This window comes from Amia ocellicauda, chromosome 19 (assembly GCF_036373705.1).
Source record: "Amia ocellicauda isolate fAmiCal2 chromosome 19, fAmiCal2.hap1, whole genome shotgun sequence".
Taxonomy (NCBI): Eukaryota; Metazoa; Chordata; class Actinopteri; order Amiiformes; family Amiidae; genus Amia; species Amia ocellicauda.
Window position 1 is genome coordinate 903,329 of NC_089868.1, and position 22,146 is coordinate 925,474.

Below are 22,146 nucleotides of genomic sequence, written 5' to 3' on the forward strand. Positions count from 1 at the left end.
GTTACGTACTTAACAACTGAGCTGAAATGAAGACAAGTAGAATCGTGACTTCTCCAGCATTGAGAACCACTGACCTTGAATGTGACCAATCAGAATAAATGAACATGCATAATGTAAATACATGTTTTATACATGTACAGGTCTTAATCTTTTTAAATTCAAATGTTTTATAAGAAAACACATCATCGTCTTCACTGTTATCCAGGCTACAATCAGAGCAGTCAGCGAAGCCATCGAATATCATCTTCAGCTGAAAAACAAAATCACGGAATTAAACCTTAACAACAAAACAATCAGCCTGTTCTACTTCATACGATTACATATTATAAAATACTGAAGCAGATAAAGCATAGACTAGACTGATGAATTTAAACCTGAACAGACTTAAAGTAACACTAACAGAAAAATAATAAAGATCTCACTTAGATTTCATTGGCTAATAAATCAGAATGCATAGTGTAATTATGAGCTTCTTATGCTAATCAAATCAATAATACATTTAATACATGAAACGTTTACAATTATTTTCAATAATATTAAGACCTATACTCAAACTGATTTACCAATTTCACCCGTTCAGGATAAAAGATGGAAATCCTGGGTTTGCGTTTCGATTAGACTTACAATAACACTTTCAGTCGGCTGCAGTTCTGGCACATGACAATCTGCCTGGTCACCTTCCTCTGAACACAAGTCTGTTCTTTCCCACCATCTGCTTTCATTCCTTGTCTTCTAAAACCAATCAAACTGGGGTCAAAGCCAAGTTTCAAATTATGAACACCTTAAATCAAAACAAAAACGTAATGCTGAAGAAAGCCTGTATGGAACATTGAAATAGAAATCCTGGTAAATACTTAGCCTACATGGATCTATATCTCCTATGTTCATCTGCTCACACACCAGAGGTGTAAAACCCCACTAACAGTCTTTAAAGTTTTTTGGTGGGGGGCTGCAGAGCTAATCCATTGATTGACATCGGTGGTTGGCATCAACGGAAGATTTTTACACTTGAACTACATTGTGGGAACATTACACACTATGGGAGAATAGCAGGACTTTACACTCTTGTCCTGTTGCGTGGGGACATTTCTACACTTGTCAGGTTAACTACATTGTGGGCACCGGCTATATATTTCTTATCTTCATTATTTTCTAATGTTTTTATGTTACCATCTGAGGACCTCTTACACACTCATGCATAACTCTGCCATGTTTACTTCAATCAATTGATACATCAATGTCAAACTTCCTATCGCACCTTCTAGTAACAACAATCCAGAGGAAGTAAGCGTTCATCAATACACATTCAGTAAATGCAAGATTTGACCGTTTCTGCCATCAAGTGAACACTGCCTGCCAAGGGTAGACTGTTACATATAGTAGGAATTTGCATTTACCGGTGTAGTGCTTAGCTTGGAGTCTGGCTCATCTGTAGGGGGCTGCTGTGTAAGGACAGGGCTGGAGCTACAGGCCACCTCTGACTCCAGCAACACCTCCTGCCTCCTGAGAGAGAGAGAGAGAGGGGGAGAGAACATTAATATGTGTATTATAGCATTTTACCAAACAGTACAGTATATTATACAGTACTATAGTGCAGTGCAGTATATTATAGTATAGTATGGTATAGTACCTTGGATAGATTAGTAATTGACACTTGTTGCTACTCTGTAGAAACCTGACGGTGTGAGCTGTGATGTAACCTGCGCCGGCCTGGGGTCTGAGCCCCCTGTGTGGAGTAACTGACCTGCAGCAGCAGGCCGTGCAGGGCGGTGAGGACACATCGCCCGCTGTGGGAGCCCAGGGGAAGCAGCACGGCCTCCGTCCTGCCAGAAGCCGCTGAGCGCGCGGGGATGGCTGGGGGGACTGCAGGTTCTGGTCCAGCAGCGTGTGTAAGAGCAGGAGACACAAGGGTGCAGAGATGCAAGGGGACAGACAGTGGACACAGGCCTGTAGCTCTGAGGACAGAGCGCTGTGTAGTGCAGCCCTCCATTGAGAATGAGGAGAGCAGGAGAACCTGAAGAGGACACACTGAGCCAGGCCAGAGACACAGTGAAGAGGACACACTGAGCCAGGCCACACACACAATGAACAGGACACACTGAGCCAGGCCACACACACAATGAAGAGGACACACTGAGCCAGGCCACAGACACAGTGAAGAGGACACACTGAGCCAGGCCACAGACACAGTGAAGAGGATGGACTGAGCCAGGCCACAGACACCAGTGTGGTGCACAGGCTGGAGAGGACAGTACCTGTGCAGAGTGGCGGCGCTGCAGCCTGAGCAGGGAGGCCAGCAGCAGCCGGGGGCAGCACAGCAGGGAGGAGGGAGAGGAGAGTGGGGCGGAGTATCTCTGTATAGTGTCTCTCTCTCACCTCTGTTGGTGCAAGGCTCTGAGTGTGTGTGTGTGTATCTGTGTGTCACCTCTGTTGGCGTAGGGCTCGAAGGACAGAGCCAGGCTGCAGTACAGGGAGTTGAGCGCAGGCTGCAGGGCCTCAGAGTGGGGCGGCTTCAGCCTGACAGCCAGGTTAGCCACTGCACACAGAGCAGCACGCAGCTGTGAGACACCACTCTCCACAACACAATAACGACAGTACTAACAGCAGTCCGAGGTGCTGAGTGCCGTGGCGCCGTGAGCCTCTCACCGTGGTACAGCAGTCTGAAGTCAGTGTCGTCCGTCTCTCTCTCCGCAGAGCCGCTGCTCTGGACCACACACAGCAGCTGCTGCACCAGGGGCAGGGCACTGAGCGCTGAGAGAGAGAGAGAGAGATATGGGAAAGGTAGAGGGAGAGAGAGATGTTAATACAGACTTATGACTGGACACCACTGTATGTTAACACTGCCCTGAGAGACAGACAGCGAATGACACAGCGAGAGACGATGTAACAGAGAAACAGTTTGACAATGAGAAACAAAGGAGGAAGTGAAACTGCTAAAGGCAAAAAATTGAAGTATCTTGGAAAACGAACAAGATGTGGCAAATGTTCTCAATGAGTATTTCACAGAGCTTTTTACTAAAGATAAATGAGATACCATGCCACAGGTTAACAACCAGTCCAGTCAAACCCTAAGAGAGATCAGGATAAATGAGGAGGAGGTACTAAAGGGACTAGCAGAATTAAAAACAATCAAATCACCTGGGCCAGATGGGATATTTCCAACAGTACAGGAAATTATTTATGAACTGCAAACTAAAATATTCCAATTGACACTTAGAACAGGGGACATGCCAAGTGATTTGCAGTTTTCCAATATCATGCCTATCTGCAAGAACAGGGACAAAACTGAGCCAGAAATTACAGGCCAATCAGTCTCACCTGTATTATTTGTACAATTAAAAAAAGATATATAGATAGAATATAGACAGAGGAACATGTAAATGAAAAACCATATTCTTGGCGATAGTCAACATCGGTTTAGATGAGGCAGATCATGGGCCGGATTTAATCAAAACTTTGTCCCACCCTCTAATAGAAAACTACGGAACTGCTGAATTTTTAGTAAGATGCCACTTTCTTCTAATCATAAATGAAACCGCTACAGGTTTGTAGTTTGCTATTAGCGGGTGGGTCAAAGTTTTGATTTAATCAGGCCCTATGTCTTACTAATTTAGTAGAGTTTTGTGAACATGCAACTGCAGCTGTAGATCATGTGAAAGCATATGATATGAAACACTTAGATTTCCAAAAAGCTTTTGATAAGGTTCCACACCAAAGACTGATCCTCAAATTGGAAGCTGTAGGCATTCAGGGTAATGTAAGTAGATGGATTATGAACTGGCTGATGTATAGGAAACAGAGGGTGTCGATTAGAGGAGTTGCTTCTAACTGGAGTGAGGTTGTAAGTGGAGATCCACGGGGATCAGTTTTGGGGCCTGTGCTTTTTCTAATCTATATTAATGAGCTGGACTCTGGGATAGTTAGCAAACTTGTCAAATTTGCAGATGATACTACAATAGGTGGCTCAGCAGATATATAACAACAGCAAGCAGACACCTTGAAATTGAGAATTATGGTTAAGGGTTGCTTGTATATACCTGCAGGAACCACTGTTAAAGTTGTCTGATTCAGATAAAGCATAATAATAATAATAATAATAATAATAATAATACTTAGTCAAATTTTCAGTCTACTTACCTCACTACCCTCGTGCATAAAAACTGTACATTGGATTATCTTCGGGCTGCATTTTCAGGGTCTGCTGCATGTGCACCCTGGGAAGCTGGCAGGAGCCCGGTTGCGTGAGGGCGGTCAGTGCCAGCTGGTGTGGGCACTGGTCAGAACTTCAACTATGAGACATTTGCCCGGGCTGTAGTGCAGAGGAAGCTGGCGGAGGAGCCCCCCACGCGGGCGAGACCTCCAGGGCAGACTGGTGAGCAGCTGGGGTGAGCAGCAGCCGGGTTGTGGGTTTATTGCTGCCGTTTAAAAAAATAAAAAATGTAATTTGCAAGCAGTCAATCTGCTGTGAAGCCAAAGTCCTGAAACTTCTCCTCCTCCTCCTCGGTGAGGACCCGGTGCTCGCGAGATGGAGTCAGGACTGGGGCTTTTGAGGTGAAGTCCTTGTTGAAATTGCTGACATCCTCCCGGCCTTGGATGTTAGGTATGAAAGGAGGCTTCACCTTCTTTTCCAGAAGCCCTGGCCAATCCACACCCTGCAACGAGAGACGAATAAAAAGAAGGTCAGGATAAGGCGGTGCCACCTTCATGTGAAAGAGCGGCTGTAGAGCGGATGTGTGCACCAACGTACTCTGAAGAAGGGATGCTTCTTCACCTCCTCAGCATCTCCCTTCCCAGCTCCAAGGCGCTTTCCGGGACTTTTATTCAGAAGCTGCAGATGAAAACAAGGAGAGCATGTTATTTTCCATCAATGTACTTAAAGTTGAAACATGATGTTAAAAAAAAGTTCCCATAGTTGGAAGCACAGATGAGCACATGTTGGTATTGCATTGTTATTGTGAATCTCACTCCACTGCTACAATCACTGGGTCTTTCTCCAATTCCACAACATTTCAATAACAGTGACATCCATTCATTACGGTTATAAGCAGGATACAGAGGGACAAGCTGGAGGCAAAAACATGTCACAAGAAAGAATAACCCTGGCATACAGACCTTTTTCATGATGGAGGTGGCTGTTGAGGAGAGGAACTGAGGATATTGCACTTTAGCCTTAGCAATTCTGTGAAACATCTCTCTTCTGAAGTCACTTTGGAAAGGATGCTACAGGCACAATGAGAGAGAGGAGAGCACATTAAAGGCTTACTCCAGGCCGAACCTTTGATTATTCACATTCGGAGCCTGGGAATGCAAGAGCCACACAGACACAAATATTGTCTACTGCACAACACAATGGTCAATGCACACCTTAGACATGACTTATTAGAGCAGATAAATGATAGAACACACAGTTCATCGCTGCAATAACTGAAATCCCACCGAGAAGCTAACCTGGCTAACAGAACATTTTGCTATCCTAACCTGGCAATAAAGGCATGTGCTTTCAGTTCTGAATGCATGAGAGATCTGTATGAAATAAAATACTCATTTGTGTATCAGTTTTTGGAACTATAAGACTCAATTTTCAAATACTCTAATTACACAATCAAAGCTTGAATTAAATCCCAACTGGCCCTCGGTGGTATAGATTTAATGTTGCCTTGGTGGCATTAGTATTTTAGAGGATATGTGTAGCAGTCTGAAATTCCTAGGTGAGTCAAGCTGGATATTTGTCATTTTCTAAATCAACAGGTAGAAAATGAATCTCTATTAAAAATACCCACCTCACCAACCAGCATCAAAAAGATGACAACGCCTAGTGCCCACCAATCCACTGCCCGGGTGTACGGCCTCTGTGCCAAGACTTCTGGTGCAAAGTACTCTGCAGTGCCGCAAGTTGAACGAGTTCGAGCTCCGAAACCTATGCCTAGCAAGACAAAGTTGGGAAGAAACACTTGGTAGTAGAAATGGAAATTATACAAAAGATGTCAAACTAGGAAAACAATACAATTGTTTTATAATGTACCTTCCTTGCACAGACCAAAGTCTGTGATTTTCAGATAGCCCTCTGAATCCAGCACCAAATTTTCAGGCTTTAAATCCCTGCAATAAAAACACAGTATAATCACTTGGATTGCAGAACATAGAGAGAACTTGCCAGAAACACAAGAACTAATCCACTGTCAACCATGATAGGAAACACACATTTCTCAAACGATTTGCATTCAGGTACATGTCCACAATGATTTTAGGACATGTCTTCTATTGTGAGCATCACAATAAATCATTTACAAAACATAACAGGAATTAAATGACATCGGTGAATAGTTAGGCTGCGCTTGATCTCAGTGAGACTGAAGATTTTTTCATCTTCATATATTGTAAGAATTGCTGAAGTGTGATAACTTACCTGTACACTATTTTGTGCTCATGCAGGAACTGCAAGCCGAGCACCACACAAGCCGCATAAAATCTGTTCAAGAAAAGAGACCAACGACAAAAAAAGCACAGTTCAAATATTTGTCCTCTTTGGTTTTTAAGCTGATTGCACTCAAATGTAAATGAGCCAAACCAGCCAATTTCCTGTCCATGCAGGAACTCCAGCAATCTATGTCAATAAAGACAGTACAAACAGACACCAAAAACTGCATCTGCATTCCTTTTGTGATCATGATCGTATTAGCCTATTTAGTTGTACTTCGTTTTGTTATGTGGAGGTTGAGGCCAATGGTTAGGAATAATAATTTGCAATCATTTCTGACCATATAGGTACACAGTGCTGAAATGCCCCTCAGGTGACATCATCACTGTTCGCAGAGCGAGCTTATCTAGCGAGATGAACGATTCTGCACTTACACGGCCCGGGGCTCCGAAAACCTGGCTGCCTGAATGTGCACAAAGAGATCTCCTCCTGCCGCATACTCCATCACAAAGCAGACATGCTGTGGTGTCTGAAAGCAGGACAGGAGGTTCACCAGAAATGGGTGCTGCACACTGCTGACGGTCTCCAGAATCCTCTTTTCACACCTGAGCCTGAGGCGAGACAAAAGACAGAAAGCATGTCAATATACATTTAGAAAGAGCGCAACAAAATGGCAGCTTTCCTGCAAAGTAAGAAAGTACAAAGTACAAAGTCAACGAAGACTTTGTTAATGCAGTGCATTACTGTGTAGCATTAAAAACATGACTAGGTTTATTGATCTTTGCTCTGCTTACAAACTAAAATAAAAATGAAACCTTACCTGTCAACCTGATCATGGGTCACAAGGTCTACTCTTTTTAATGCTTTGATGGCCACCATTTCTCTGCTGTTCTTGTGTTCAGCCAGGAGCACCTATCAAAGCAACACAGAATCAAGATGGTCAAACTCCAGTCTAACCCCAGGATCTACATTCACAACACAAGCATTTAGTAACACATCCTCACTAATGCTGCACTTTAATAAGTCACAGACAATGTTTTTGTTAAATCTTAAAAATTCATTTCTTAATTGTCCACAGAATTTTTTTAGGAAAACTGGTGTCCAGCAAATATCTCTTCTCCACATGTTCTATTGAACTACTGCTCGTTGGAGGTGCCCCACATTATAACCACGATGACTCTGATTACTGGAATTTACCTTTCCAAACGCCCCTCTGCCCAGAACAGCCACACATTCAAAGTCCTCGAGACCAGAATGCACTTGCATCTGCGCCCTGCAGCTCTTCTCCTCGATGCCGTGGCTGGAAGAGGGAGCGAAGCTGTGTGCCTCAGGCAGCCCCACTCCAGCACCTTCCTCTGCGTGGTGACTGGTGTCGCGCTCTTTCCAGCGAGACGTGCACCACCGCCAGCACAAGAGCCCCAGCACGGTAGGCAAGGTGTAGGACAGCCTCAAGAACGACTTGAATCCCATATTCTCTGGACCCTAGCAGTCAGCAAAAGCAAAAGGAGATTAGATACATGAAATGGACATCCTGCTCTGATGGGCTCCATCAAACTGTCAAACACACTGCAGTTCTATGGGGCGCCAAATGTAAAACAGCGCACACTTTTTTCACATTAATAAAGGACTCTTGTTTAAAATATATACTTAAATAAATCCTTTATTTAAAATAAATTAAATAAATACATATTTAAAAAAATATATATTTATTGTTTGATTAAATATTTAACTAAATCTTAAATATCTGAGTCACAAAATAAATATTAGTCTGAATATAAATATTAAATATAAATGTTAAATATAAACTCCAATCAAGGATCATGGAAAGTAACTGTTTTTACTGTTTGTCTGCGGCAACACTTTCACATCCACACATCTTACTCCTGTGACATCCCACAGCACCGCAAACCCACCGGAGCACTGCGGCCAGCTTTTGGTTTCAGATGTGCACCAACGACCGACAACAACATACAAGCACACGTTTTCAATTCATGATACAGGACGCAAAAGTCGTGTTGGTGTCCGTTAGAAAACTCCCTGCAGTTAGTTATCATCCCAATAGGAGTTGTCATACTCACGCTTCGGAGTAGTCTTGTCAATAGCAGAGGGGCCGATGCAGACACAACGCACACCCGTCCGTCTCTCTGTCTGTCTCCGGCTCACTCCTCCACACGACCCAATTAAAACAGACAACACAACTTTCGTTATGCTGTAGTCAAGCGATGTCAAACTCTAAAAACTCTTACAACACCGCTTTCGATATGACGTTTCCACAAACTCAAGGGATGTCCGCTCTCTTCTGGGCTTGCTCTGGAACTGAATGCGTTGACATAAGGATAGCGATCTGGAACTCTTGAACCACTGTGACGTCACAATTGCGAGATGACGCGATGCAACGTATGCGTTCGGTGGATGTCATGAAGGACAGAGGCTGGTGGTAGTACGGAATGAAGTAGCAGTATGAATCATAAAGAGCATTATAAAGTATAAAGATCCGATTGCTTCTGTTTTTCATATCCTGTACGCCTTTCTGAGATGAATACAAAACCAAAAACATTCCAGTGCAGTACACAGAATATCCACCTGATGGGGCAGAAGTGTAAGTCTTACAGGTTTAAAATGAACCTTATACTTCTGTTCCATCTAGTGGGAATGATGTGTATTGCAGTGGTAAGTCTATTTCTAGCCAGTGGTAAAAACAAAACTTTTTGAAGCTATTTTCGCTTACATTACTGAAATGAAGAATGTAGACCTGTAGTGAACTCAGATTGTGAGCTCAAACTCAGGCTGCAGGAATAAACATAAAAAAGGTGACGTTTCCACTTGTATCAGTGTTCCCAAGTCATGAAATAACCAGTCCAAAACTCCCCTAGCCAATGCTATGGAAACCAGCAAGATTTCCTGTTGCTTGGTCAGAAATATACCTTGACTTTAAACTTTATTTACTGGACAATCAGAAATCTATCAATCTATCAATCAATACATTTGTATTTGTATAGCGCCCTTCGCAGGGAGCCACAGAGCGCTTTTGACGTCAAATCCCAAATCATTCAAAGTGAATACGAGTCTAGTGGATTGCAGGAGTTATGAGCATGGATAGCCTATGTGGTTCTTGTGTGTGTCTCTCCTGTTGCTGTCTATCGCTGATACTGTAATTTGCATAATTGATCAATGGGGATAAATATATAATGGGTTTGTTATTATTATTATTATTATTATTATTATTATTATTATTATTATTATTATTATTATTACAGGTTTTGCTTTCCAATTCACTTTGTCATTTCAGACTTTCATTGAAATGTAAATCTTCTTTATAGTGGACACCAGACAAACAATACTCAAGTTGTATTGTAACCGACTCTAACTACTGTAACGTTGTCTCCACTCTTCGTTGTCATTTTGTCCCAGTCTCATTTTCCATTAGGCATGTGTATGTGTACACAGACATTTAGGTCTTTTCCCACCCAATGGATACTGTTAAAAACATACTGTCCAAGTATGGAAATAATAGTATTTGTAAAATGTATTTTTATAGTTTGTGTTAAATTTCCAAACTATCTTCCATGCAGTCTTTCAGCTGAGATGTTAAACCGGACGCCTGACTCTGTGGATATTATAGATCCCAAGGCATGTGTAAACAAAGAGTAGAAGTATCAAGCCAGTGTCCTGGCTAAATTACAATTCCAATAACCACTGGATCCAATTGTACTGATGACCTAATAGTATATCAGAGTGTCAAGATATAATAATAACAATATAATCATAAATATAGCACATCTTTAAACCAGGATACACAGGCAAAGTAGGAACTGTACAAAAAAGCAAATATTCGTACAGTGTTAATATTGTATTGTGTTGCCTATAGATGGAGGATAGTAATTCAAGGCGGCATTGATGGCTACAGTAGATCAATAGTGTCCCTGAAAGCCAGCAACAACAACAGAGCTTCAACCGGTTTTGAAAGTTGTGTTGGAGCTGTACATCAGTTTGTCTTACCATCATGAGTCCAGTGACAAAGGCCTTGAACACAAAGAAGTTTGACTACAGGTAAAGTGAGCAAAGGAATGTGTTTACGCCCTTCCAAAGCCTTGGGATATTTTAATGCCCAAGTCCAAGTCTTCCCTGAAGCCCTCGTATGAACGCCTGCATGGCACCCTTCAGAGATTGGAACGCACAAGTTTCTAGGTTTGAGTCAGTAGTACCAAAGACACATGCACTCAATGCATCCAATCACAATGAGCAGCGCTCACCATATATATGTAAACAGTTTGGCCCGTGGGCCGGTGATTGCAACAACACCATTGTTGACCCCAGTGAGCTGTGGCCCGGAACAATCCCTGTCTGTTTCGAGAGCGCGTTAGCAACCTTAGTGGCCAGAGACACAGCCGGGGCAGTGGTCACCACCGCCCACCCAGAACAAGCGTGGACTCCCACGACTCGCGTCTGAGGACCATGGTGTCCCTGCTAGGTCCTAGACCGAGACCGCTACCTGCAGCTCGTAGTGTGACCACCAGAGTGAGGTCTGATTTGATCAGACCACCTAGAACTGACGGGAATTTGCTATGCATGTATAGCTCCTAGAGCAACGCTAGTTAGTGCAGATACGATGAAAGAGATGTGCTGAAGGTGAATGAGACGAGCAGGAGCTGGACATGGGCTGCTAAGACGCTGTCAGGAGTGGGGTCCACTCACAGTCGTCCGTGGACGGATGTTGACGTTGACGTATCGAGTCATGGAAGAGGTGTCTCTCGTGTTGTAGACTGGCACGTCGATACGCACTGGCCTTACAGCTCCAGTAGGGGTTTAAAAAGAAAGCTGACTGGGGTGCTGACTTCTCTAATTAGTAGAAACTTCACAAATTGCATCATTTAATTTCACAACAGTCCAGTGACCCATTCCTATTGATTTAACAGACTGTCATTGCGTCTGTTTAACATTGGATTATAGATTGTACTCTTGACAGTCTGCGTTGCCCCTACTTAAGTCGCACTGAATGGCTCTTGTGTCTTGCAGTGCCACTTGAGGGTCCCAGGTGGGGGTCAATGCAATGAGAACACTATACCATTCTAAAGAGACACAATAAGCATTGGACAGATTTGCTAATAATACCTGAGCATGTGCCCAGCTTTTCCACAAATTCACCATGGGACTAAAGTCACTCACTGGCAGATAAGCAATAAGCGGACAGCTGGTCAAGTTGTAACTACAGATTTCTAGGCAGCTTTAGAAGAAGCAATATTTGACTTAAGCTAAGACAGTTGTTCCTACACCTGCAATGATTAATCTGTCTACAAATTGCCAGTCATCATCACACTGTGTCCTAGTCCTGTCTTACAGGGGCTCATGTCTGCAGTCTCACTTTTTCACAGCCTCCTTCCCAACATGCATTGCATCAGCCCATGCACCAGCATCTCTGAGGGGGAGGGCGGCAGCAGTCAGGAACAGAATGTAGAGCTGAGAGAAACACAGACACACAGTCATGTCGATTTTTAAGACTATTTTTGAGCTGTGCAGGGAGGGTTGGGAGCTATAGTAATATTCGGGTTAAACTAAGGATATTAACAATGACTGTACATTTGTTTGGTAACAAATCTTCCAAAAGATGGTCTGTGTTATTATGGCAAGTCCCAAAACTGGCTAAACATGTATTAGGAGGACATCCAAAACCTCACACAAATGTAATGGAATGGTCAGGCTTCTGCTACTTGTGTGCGAAGTATTAGGGAAGTTTAATTTTGTCTTATCTTTGAAACAAAATAGACCTAACCCCCTTCCTCCATTTCAAAGAAGGGTAAATGCATAAGTCAGGGATCAATTCGTATGAAATATCTTGTCAGTCAAATGAACTTGAAGTGAATTCTGGACGCATAACAATAACAATATCAGCAAATGTCAGGACATGACATTGAAGATGGTACTTATAATGCTGCCCCATCCCAGGATTTCACAGCTGTCTTTTGTGTAGGGTACGGTTATGAAATCCTCAGATGTGTGAACTTGACCAGACTCTTCATGCAGAACTGAACGCACCTCGCTCACTGCCTGAAGACCTGCCCATGTGTTCCTGCACCAATCCAGCGAGAGAAGAGAGCCGTCGCCCTGGCCTAGGGTTGGCAGAGCTCCGGGTTTGCTGGCTCGGCTCCAGAGCGGCTCCAGAGTTTCAGCTCCAGCTCCAGGCCGGCTCCAGCAGCCCCTGCTCCAGTGCAGCTCAACACTGCTGCTCCAGCTGCGACTGCTTTTAACCAACTCCAGCTCTGGAGCCACAAACAACTGTGCCAACTAGGATGGGATCATTACTTATAAAGTGTTTTTAAGTTGTGTTGCTGTGCTATACTTTTTCTAAGACAATAAATAGATAAGAATATAGAAATCTCCCTTGCAACCAACCTTTGGACAATCTAAAGTCAGGACATTTCAGATAACAGATGGCTGTAAAAGGAGGTGAATTAAGGCAGATGGAGAATTTGGTTAAAATGAAATCATTTGTAGATACTTCAAACTGTAACTTGCAAGTAGTTCATGAGAGATGTGCCCTGAGATTATAGAATCACTGCCTCAACTGAGAAAGTAACGTATCATTAAAAATCATGCATTTTTATCTTATTTTACAACCCCCAAATCACAACAATACCTATGACATTACATATTTTGCTAATTCAAAAAAACTGGACTTAATATGTGGGAGATTTCATGGAGGGGAGAGAGTGAAGCAGCTCCATGGCCTCAGCTCTGGCTCCAGCTCCGGAGCACAACTTACAAAATCTGTCCAGCTCCCAGAAACGTTGCAAATGCATTGCTCGTCCATATTACCCAATGTAGGAGTCACTGGAGATGGAGGTCACCCTCCTCTTTAACTCCAGACTCATCCATGGCCAGTGGATAATACACATCCTCCTCAAAACCACATGCCATGATACACTGATACACTACAGAGACATACAAATACAAGGACAACGCAATAATACAATACAAGTGTAAGATCTGAGGGTCCAGGTTTCAAGTCTCTGTTTGGGTGCCAAATTATAGTACAGCCCAGCTGTATAATTGGGTAAAAAATGTTAAATAATGTGAACTACTGTAACAATTTTAAGTTACCCTGGATAAGGGTGTCTGCTAAGAACTTAGTAATATGACGGCATGTTTAATAAAACGGTTGATCGGGCGCCAGACAATACCCACCTGAAATGTGGACGATCAAAATACAACAACCACCAGTTCACCCCTATACACCACGTTGCCTTTCAGACAATAGTAATACAGCTGCGCCCTGTGCCAACATAGCCCCACATCAGACCAACACAACATATACCACAATATCATAGTTCATCATTATCAATATAATGTACATTCATAAATTCAATGGTATTTGTCTTAAAGGCACACAACCAGATTTTAAATGCATATGTGAACATGTGATCAGCCAATATTGCAGTTGACTCGTCACAAACTGGTATGACAATGCTCAGGGCCGCTCTCTACCTGCTGGCAGTCAGCCAGGACTTGAGCCCCCACCTGGACCGGGTACCTGTCCTGCACTGCTACTGCACTGCCTGCGCTACGCACTCGTATCTGTTCAGGGTGCAGGGCACAGTGTTGGGGGGCTGGGGCTGACTGATTCATTCTGATTGGTTCATATGTGTTTGTGTGTCTCCTGCCCCCCCACAGACAGAGTGAAAGAGAAGGAGAGAGGGAGGGGAGAAAGGAGGAGAGCATGTGTGTGTTGAGAGTAGATAGGCAAGGTAAGAGAAGGGGACAGGGGGGCAGAGGGGATAAGAAGAGAAGGAATGAGGAGACAGTGATAGAGTGATGGAAGAAAGGGATGAGAGAGAGAGTCAGAAAATGGAGACGGAGTGCTTTACTGTTTTTATTGAATTAGTATTTTACATTACAAATAGAACCTTTCAAAATTGTAATACTTATGATTAATTTTCTGATTAAAAAACTTAAAATCCTAAAAGTGATTAAACCAAAGTATGAAATAAACTCAATAAACAAGTGCATTAAATCAATCAAAACAATTCAATTTGTGATAGAATGGCAAACTGCCAAAACAACAAAATTGAACAAAAACAAGGAACGGATAATGCATCAGATAAAAGAAAAGAAAAAAAACAGAATCAAAACAATCTGATGCATTTAAAGCATTTAAAAAAAAACATTCAAAGACAACGAAACCAGTGTTATTTAGAGATAATTAACACAATCATTTCCCTAATTTCTTTAAGTACTGTTGGAAATATCCCATCTGGCCCAGGTGATTTGTTTGTTTTTAATTCTGCTAGTCCCTTTTGTACCTCCTCCTCATTTATCCTGATCTCTCTTAGGGTTTGACTGGACTGGTTGTTAACCTGTGGCATGGTATCTCATTTATCTTTAGTAAAAAGCTCTGTGAAATACTCATTGAGAACATTTGCCACATCTTGTTCGTTTTCCAAGATACTTCAATTTTTTGCCTTTAGCAGTTTCACTTCCTCCTTTGTTTCTCACTATGAAACTGTTTCTCTGTTACATCGTCTCTAGCTGTGTCATTCGCTGTCTGTCTCTCAGGGCACTGTTAACATACAGTGGTGTCCAGTCATAAGTCTGTATTAACATCTCTCTCTCCCTCTACCTTTCCCATTTCTCTCTCTCTCTCTCAGCGCTCAGTGCCCTGCCCCTGGTGCAGCAGCTGCTGTGTGTGGTCCAGAGCAGCGGCTCTGCGGAGAGAGAGACGGACGACACTGACTTCAGACTGCTGTACCACGGTGAGCGGCTCACGGCGCCACGGCACTCAGCACCTCGGACTGCTGTTAGTACTGTCGTTGTTGTGTTGTGGAGAGTGGTGTCTCACAGCTGCGTGCTGCTCTGTGTGCAGTGGCTAACCTGGCTGTCAGGCTGAAGCCGTCCCACTCTGAGGCCCTGCAGCCTGCGCTCAACTCCCTGTACTGCAGCCTGGCTCTGTCCCCTGAGCCCTGCGCCAACAGAGGTGACACACAGATACACACACACACACTCAGAGCCTTGCACCAACAGAGGTGAGAGAGAGACACTATACAGAGATACTCCGCCCCACTCTCCTCTCCCTCCTCCCTGCTGTGCTGCTGGCCTCCCTGCTCAGGCTGCAGCGCCGCCACTCTGCACAGGTACTGTCCTCTCCAGCCTGTGCACCACACTGGTGTCTGTGGCCTGGCTCAGTCCATCCTCTTCACTGTGTCTGTGGCCTGGCTCAGTGTGTCCTCTACACTGTGTCTGTGGCCTGGCTCAGTGTGTCCTCTACACTGTGTCTGTGGCCTAGCTCCATTTGGCTCAGACTGATTTCACTGCTACCCCCCCTCTCTCCCAGGTGCACAGGAGTATCTCTCTCAGTCTGGACAAGCCTCTCCATCTGCTCAGCTTCAGGATGCAGCAGACAGACTGTTTCTGGGTTTGAGCAGGAATACGAGCTGCATCATTAATCAGATCATACTGTGCTATACTGGAATACATGACACTATTACTACACTGTACTGTGCTATACTGTACTGTGCTGTACTGGAATACATGACACTATACTACACTGTACTGTGCTATATTACAATACACTTTACAATACTATACCATGCTATGCTATTTACTATACTAAAGTACACTATACTACATCACACTATAATGTATGGTACTGGTCTACACTATATTACACTGTACTGTACTATAACTGTACTACACTCTAGTGGCCTCTCTGTGCTTCACCATGGGTTCTCCTGCTCTCCTCATTCTCACGTGTCCACTGTCAGTCCCCCTGCATCTCTGCAGCCTTGTGTCTCATGCTATGCTATACTATAGTATACTGCACTGCATTATAGTACCGTATAATATACTGTACTGTTTGGTAAAATTGTATAATATACACATTAATGTACTCTCTCTCTCTCTCTCTCTCTCTCAGGATTGTGGCATTGTGGGAGGGGCTTTGGGAGCTGGGAGCGGTGTGTTTGAATAGTGTTTGGTTTTGTCTTTTTTATTCTTTTTTCTTTATTACCTTTTTTAGTTACAACTGATGCATTTTTGATTGTTTGATTTCTTTCTTTCTTTCTATCTTTGTTTTTCTGGGTGGGGAGTTTGGTGGTGTAGGCCCAGCACGGGCTCTCACACTGGGGGGGGTCACGGAGACATGGGTTCAGGTGTGTTCCTGCTATGGGGTTTCGGTGGAGGAGGCAGTAGGTAAGATTGTGGGGGTATTCTAACATTGTCTGCTTCCAGAATGAATAAAGCCACTGTTGTGTTTTCTTTTTTGAACAAAATAATGGAGGAAGGTTTTAGTATTGTGATGAGCCAGTCGGCTCTGTCACTGATTTAATTGGCTCTTATTAACCCTAATTGGACTGAGCATGGGATGTTATATCGGGAGCAGATGGGGATATAAGCAGTGCTCAGAAGACACACGAGAGACTTTCTACGGCTAACATTGCTTGGGTTGGTTTGTGTGTAGATAATAGGGGGCTGCTTGTTTTTAGATTAACTTTGTGCTGTGTGCTGTACCAAATTCTGGGGGGGGAGCTGTTCAGTTGACGGGAGGCTCTATTTTAAATCTATATGTGTTTGTTTGTGGAATTATGTGTAATTGATCAAATGTTTTCATTGTATTAACTTGGTTTTATACAAGTCCTTGCCCATAGTAACAGTTTATTTAATTAATTTATGAATTTATGGATTAGACTTAAACATACTGCTATTAATCAGTCTGTGTAACAGGGCCAAGTGATTGATTGGATTGTGCTGATCCAATTAGCTATATTCCAATCAATTAATCTAAAACAGCAATTAACCAGTTTTTTGGGTTTGTTGTGAAATTTGGCTTTACATTGAAGAGTTTGTATTGGGTTCTTTTATAGTTGAAATTGCTGTTGGAATTGTGGTAACTTATATTGATGTGTTTATTGTATGGTTTATCTGACTTTTATATTGTAGTTTCTTTTCACTTACATTGGTGTTTATTGTATGGTTTTATTTTAGTATTTCTTTAATGAAGGTAAATTGCTGTTTTATTACAATAATTGGTCATATGTATGAGGACTGATTTGAGGGAGAAATTAACTTTACTGTTTAATGGATATTGACCTTTGATGGATTGTTTAGTGATACTGTGTTTGTTATTCTATTTGCCTAAATTGCACATTGTGTACCCAGCTTATTTAATTGGTTATTAAAAAGACTTGGTTATATATTTCCTCTTGGCTTTTCACTCTCCCTTTACATAACTCCTTTTAGCTTCCAGGGTTATTCAACTGGACCGTCCCGGTAAACCAAAGGTGGTGGCAGCTACACGATACTCTGTCAAATCCAGTTAGAACACAACCTTACTAGGACAGGTTTCGTTACAGTATTGATGGTGCTTTTGTGTCAGCAATGCCTCTCTCGACTCCACTGAAAAAAAATATTTTATCTAATGTTTCCCCTTTTGTCCCTGATGCTGTCTTACAGCGGGAGTTGGCCAGGTATGGAAAAATAATGTCCCCCATTATGATGATTTCTTTGAGCTGTAAGAACCCTGACATTCTGCATGTGCTTTCCTTTCGTAGACAGGTGTTTGTGCTGCCCCATAATCCAGAGCTGGACTTAAGTGTGGCCTGGAGGTTATTTGTGGAAGGGAAGGAGTGTGTGATTTTTTTTTTTTATGTCTTCCGATACATTGGAATGCTTTCTTTGTGGTGAAATAGGCCATATGTAAAGTGCATGTCCTAAACTGCAATCCGTGCCCAGGGAAGATGGTGATGCTGCTGTGGGCAGGGGGGCCGGTTGGGGGTCTGGAGGGGGTCTGGAGACACGGGCGGTGGCGGTGATGGACATGCCTGAAGAGGGTTGTTGTGGTGGAGTTGCCTTCTGTACCCATGGTGACCTCTGTGTCTGATTCCCCTGTTTTTCCTCCCTGTAACTAGGGTGAAACCCCCCTCTGGAATAAGAAAATGAAGGCGAACGTGGCACTGGTGGTAGAGGATGAGACATGGGGTCCGGTGGGGGCTCCCCTTGAGGTTTGTGGGGGTTCTCAACCAGTGGCTCTGGGGGAGCAGAGTCTTGGCTCGCTGGTCAGTGGTGGTGCTGGGTTAACGTGCGGCCACAGCCAGGGAGTCTGAACTGGGGGAAGGGAGCGGCAGTGGCGGCCCTCGGGCTGTAGTTGCGCAGCCTCCCTGCACTGAGGCCAGGGGTGTAGGCAGTGTGGGACTGATTTCCAGTCGTGGCCAGACCCTGGCATCAGAGGTAGTTTCTCAGACAGGGGAGACCATGGAGGCAGGGGGGTGAGGGTGAGGAGGAGAGGGCGATGTGTGTTTGTGAGGAGGAGGAGGATGATGGAGAGCTGTCTGATGTCTAGTTGGTTTCCGACATCGTAGGTAGTCAGCCCTGCACGAAAAAACTGTAGGAGAAGGTCAAGGCGGTGCTAGTAAGAGCAAGATTTATGGAATTGAAAGACATGGAAGCTCCCACAGCCTTCTTCTTCGGCTTGGAGAGGACAGCTGTGGAACAGAAACAAATTCTGATGTTGCGGCTGCACGGGGACAGAGAGGTCTCCAGCCCTGTGGAGCTGTGGCGGGCTGCTGTGGACTTTTATACTGACTTGTACCGTACTGAGGACTGTGATTCAGAGATGAGGGAAGAGCTGCTGGTGGGTCTCCCCAACCTGAGTGAGGATGAGCGGCGGGGTTTGGACACGCCCATCACGCTGTTGCCAGCTTTCCCCTGGCACAGCACCAGGGATGGATGGTCTGCCTGCTGAGTTTTACAAACAGTTTTGGCAGTGTCTCAGCAGTGACTTGCTCCAGGTGCTTCAGGAGTGTGTGGCACTGGGGGAGCTTCCTTTGAGCTGCCCCAGGGCTTTGTTGACACTGTTGCCAAAGAAAGGAGGCCTCTGTGATTTGAAGAACTGGCGCCCTGTTTCCCTGCTGTGCTACGATTACAAGATCCTCTCCAAAGCTCTGGCCAGCCGATTGAGAGAGTGTGTGGGCACTGTGGTTCAGAGCGATCAAACATACTGTGTGCCAGGGCGTATGCTGATGACGTGAATGTTTTTGTGACTCATGACCGTGACGTGACTGTACTGGAGTCCTGTTTACAGGCTTTTGAGAGAGCTTCCTCAGCGTGGGTGAATTGGGCTAAGAGTGGAGCATTCCTGGTGGGGAGTTGGCAGGGGAAGGTGCCTCCTGTTCTACCGCAGGCGCTGGAGTGGAACAGAGTGGGACTGAAGGTGCTGGGAGTGTATTTGGGCACGGAGGCTTACATGCGGCTGAACTGGGAGGGGGTGTTGCAGAAGGTCTCGGGGAGATTGCAGAGATGGCAGTAGCTGTTGAAGCACCTTTCTTTCAGGGGGAGGGTCCTGGTGATTAATAATCTGGTGGCGTCCATGCTTTGGCACAGACTGGTGTGTCTGGATGTCCCCCCAGGGCTGCTGGAGTCGGTGCAGAAGACTCTGGTTAAATTCTTCTGGAGTGGAAACCATTGGCTGAAACCAGCTGTCCTGTATCTGCCCCGTGATGAGGGGGGACAGGGGTTGATTGACGTCCCCTCCCGGGTCACTGCGTTCAGGTTGCAGGCAGCACAGAGGCTGCTGTACACCCCTGAGCTGTGCGTGCTGGAGAGGCCTGGCTCTGTCACTCCTGCGCAGGGTTGGAGGGGTTGGCTTGGACCGACAGTTGTTTTTAATGATAGTGGGCAATCTTAATACTACTGGGCTTTTATATAAATATATAAGGTCTGGAGTTCTGTGACACTTTCAAGGTCTGAAGACAGTCTTTTAACTACAGTGCATCCGGAAAGTATTCACAACGCCACATTTTGTTATGTTACAGCCTTATTCCAAAATTGATTAAATTCATTATTTTCCTCACAATTCTACAAACAATACCCCATAATGACAACGTGAAAGAAGTTTGTTTGCAAATTTATTAAAAATAAAAAACAAGAAAAGCACATGTACATAAGTATTCACAGCCTTTGCCATGACACTCAAAATTGAGCTCAGGTGCATCCTGTTTCCACTGATCATCCTTGAGATGTTTCTACAACTTGATTGGAGTCCATCTGTGGTATATTCAGTTGATTGGACATTTGGAAAGGCACACACCTGTCTATATAAGGTCCCACAGTTAACAGTGCATGTCAGAGCACAAACCAAGCCATTAAGTCCAAGGAATTGTCTATAGACCTCTGAGACAGGATTGTATTGAGGCACAGACACACAAAAATGTCTGCAGCATTGAAGGTCCCAATGAGCACAGTGGCCTCCATCATACAAAAAAAGAAAGAAGTTTGTAACCACCAGGACTCTTCCTAGAGCTGGCCGCCCGGCCAAACTGAGCGATCGGGGGAGTAGGACCTTAGTCAGGGAGGTGACCAAGAACCCGATGGTCACTTTGACAGAGCTCCAGCGTGTCTCTGTGGAGAGAGGAGAACCTTCCAGAAGAAGAACCATCTCTGCAGCACTCCACCAAACAGGCCTGTATGGTAGAGTGGCCAGACGGAAGCCACTCCTCAGTAAAAGGCACACGACAGCCCGCCTGGAGTTTGCCAAAAGGCACCTGAAGGACTCTCGGACCATGAGAAACAAAATTCTCTGGTCTGATGAAACAAAGATTGAACTCTTTGTCCTGAATGGCAAGCGTCATGTCTGGAGGAAACCAGGCACCGCTCATCACCTGGCCAATACCATCCCTACAGTGGGTGGTGGCAGCATCATGCTGTGGGGATGTTTTTCAGCGGCAGGAACTGGGAGACTAGTCAGGATCGAGGGAAAGATGAATGCAGCAACGTACAGAGACATCCTTGATGAAAACCTACTCGAGAGCGCTCTGGACCTCAGACTGGAGCGAAGGTTCATCTTCCAACAGGACAATGACCCTAAGCACACAGCCAAGATAACAAAGGAGTGGCTACAGGACAACTCTGTGAATGTCCTTGAGTGGCCCAGCCAGAGCCCAGACTTGAACCCGATTGAATATCTCTGGAGAGATCTGAAAATGGCTGTGCACTGATGCTCCCCATCCAACCTGATGGAGCTTGAGAGATCCTGCAAAGAAGAATGGGAGAAACTGGCCAGAAATAGGTGTGCCAAGCTTGTAGCATCATAGTCAAAAAGACTTGAGGCTGTAATTGGTGCCAAAGGTGCTTCAACAAAGTATTGAGCAAAGGCTGTGAATACTTACGTACATGTGCTTTTTTTGTTTTTTATTTTTAATAAATTTGCAAAGATTTCAAATAAACTTTTCACATTGTCATTATGGCCAGGGCTGCTGGCACAGGTGCAGAGGATCATCTTGGGCTTCTTCTGGGATGGGTTGCACTGGCTGAGGCAGGGGATGCTGTACCTGCCCCGTGAAGAGAGCCGGGCAGGGTCTCACGCACCTGGCCAGCTGTGCGGCAGCATTTAGACTTCAGTCTATTCAGCAGTTGCTGTACGGCCTGGGCAGCTTGGCCTGGAGGCCTGTAGCCTGTGCCCTGCTTGCGCTGAGCCACCCCCCTTCAGCTGGACCTGCCTCATGCAGGTATAGAGGGCCCGGGGGGACTGCTCCTTACACTGGCTATTGGAGGAGCTGCTGCTGCACAACCCCATGTCTGTGGATTGCCTGTGATGGCCTGCCTGGCCTGCCTGCCATGATGACTGCTAAAGGCATTACTCAACTGCATCATCTGCTGGACAGGGATCATCAAGGTTGGTGTAGTGCAGACAGTTTGGCCACAGTGCTGGGTCTGCGATCCCAGCACTGTGCTGCCAGGATACT

The 22,146-nt window shown here is 44.7% G+C and overlaps 1 protein-coding gene and 1 long non-coding RNA gene across 3 annotated transcripts; both read right to left on the reverse strand.

Moving 5' to 3' along the window:
• LOC136714661 (uncharacterized) lies at positions 1-2,743 on the reverse strand. 2 transcript variants are annotated; one of them, XR_010805040.1, is made up of 4 exons: positions 1,745-2,743; positions 1,398-1,503; positions 625-729; positions 1-250 (listed from the first exon to the last, which is right to left on the reverse strand). It is a non-coding gene; the product is annotated as an uncharacterized LOC136714661 (long non-coding RNA). The 2 variants fall into 2 exon arrangements; XR_010805039.1 differs by having other exon boundaries at positions 625-732.
• A 1,400-nt stretch (positions 2,744-4,143) lies between these two features.
• On the reverse strand, positions 4,144-7,894 carry LOC136714689 (serine/threonine-protein kinase N2). Its single transcript, XM_066692292.1, has 9 exons — positions 7,616-7,894; positions 7,239-7,330; positions 6,853-7,029; positions 6,407-6,469; positions 6,023-6,099; positions 5,781-5,923; positions 5,113-5,220; positions 4,748-4,828; positions 4,144-4,652 (listed from the first exon to the last, which is right to left on the reverse strand). The coding sequence occupies exons 1-9, from the start codon at positions 7,886-7,888 to the stop codon at positions 4,455-4,457; spliced, it is 1,212 nt and encodes a 403-aa protein (XP_066548389.1). The 5' UTR covers positions 7,889-7,894; the 3' UTR covers positions 4,144-4,454.
• Positions 7,895-22,146: the final 14,252 nt, after the last annotated feature.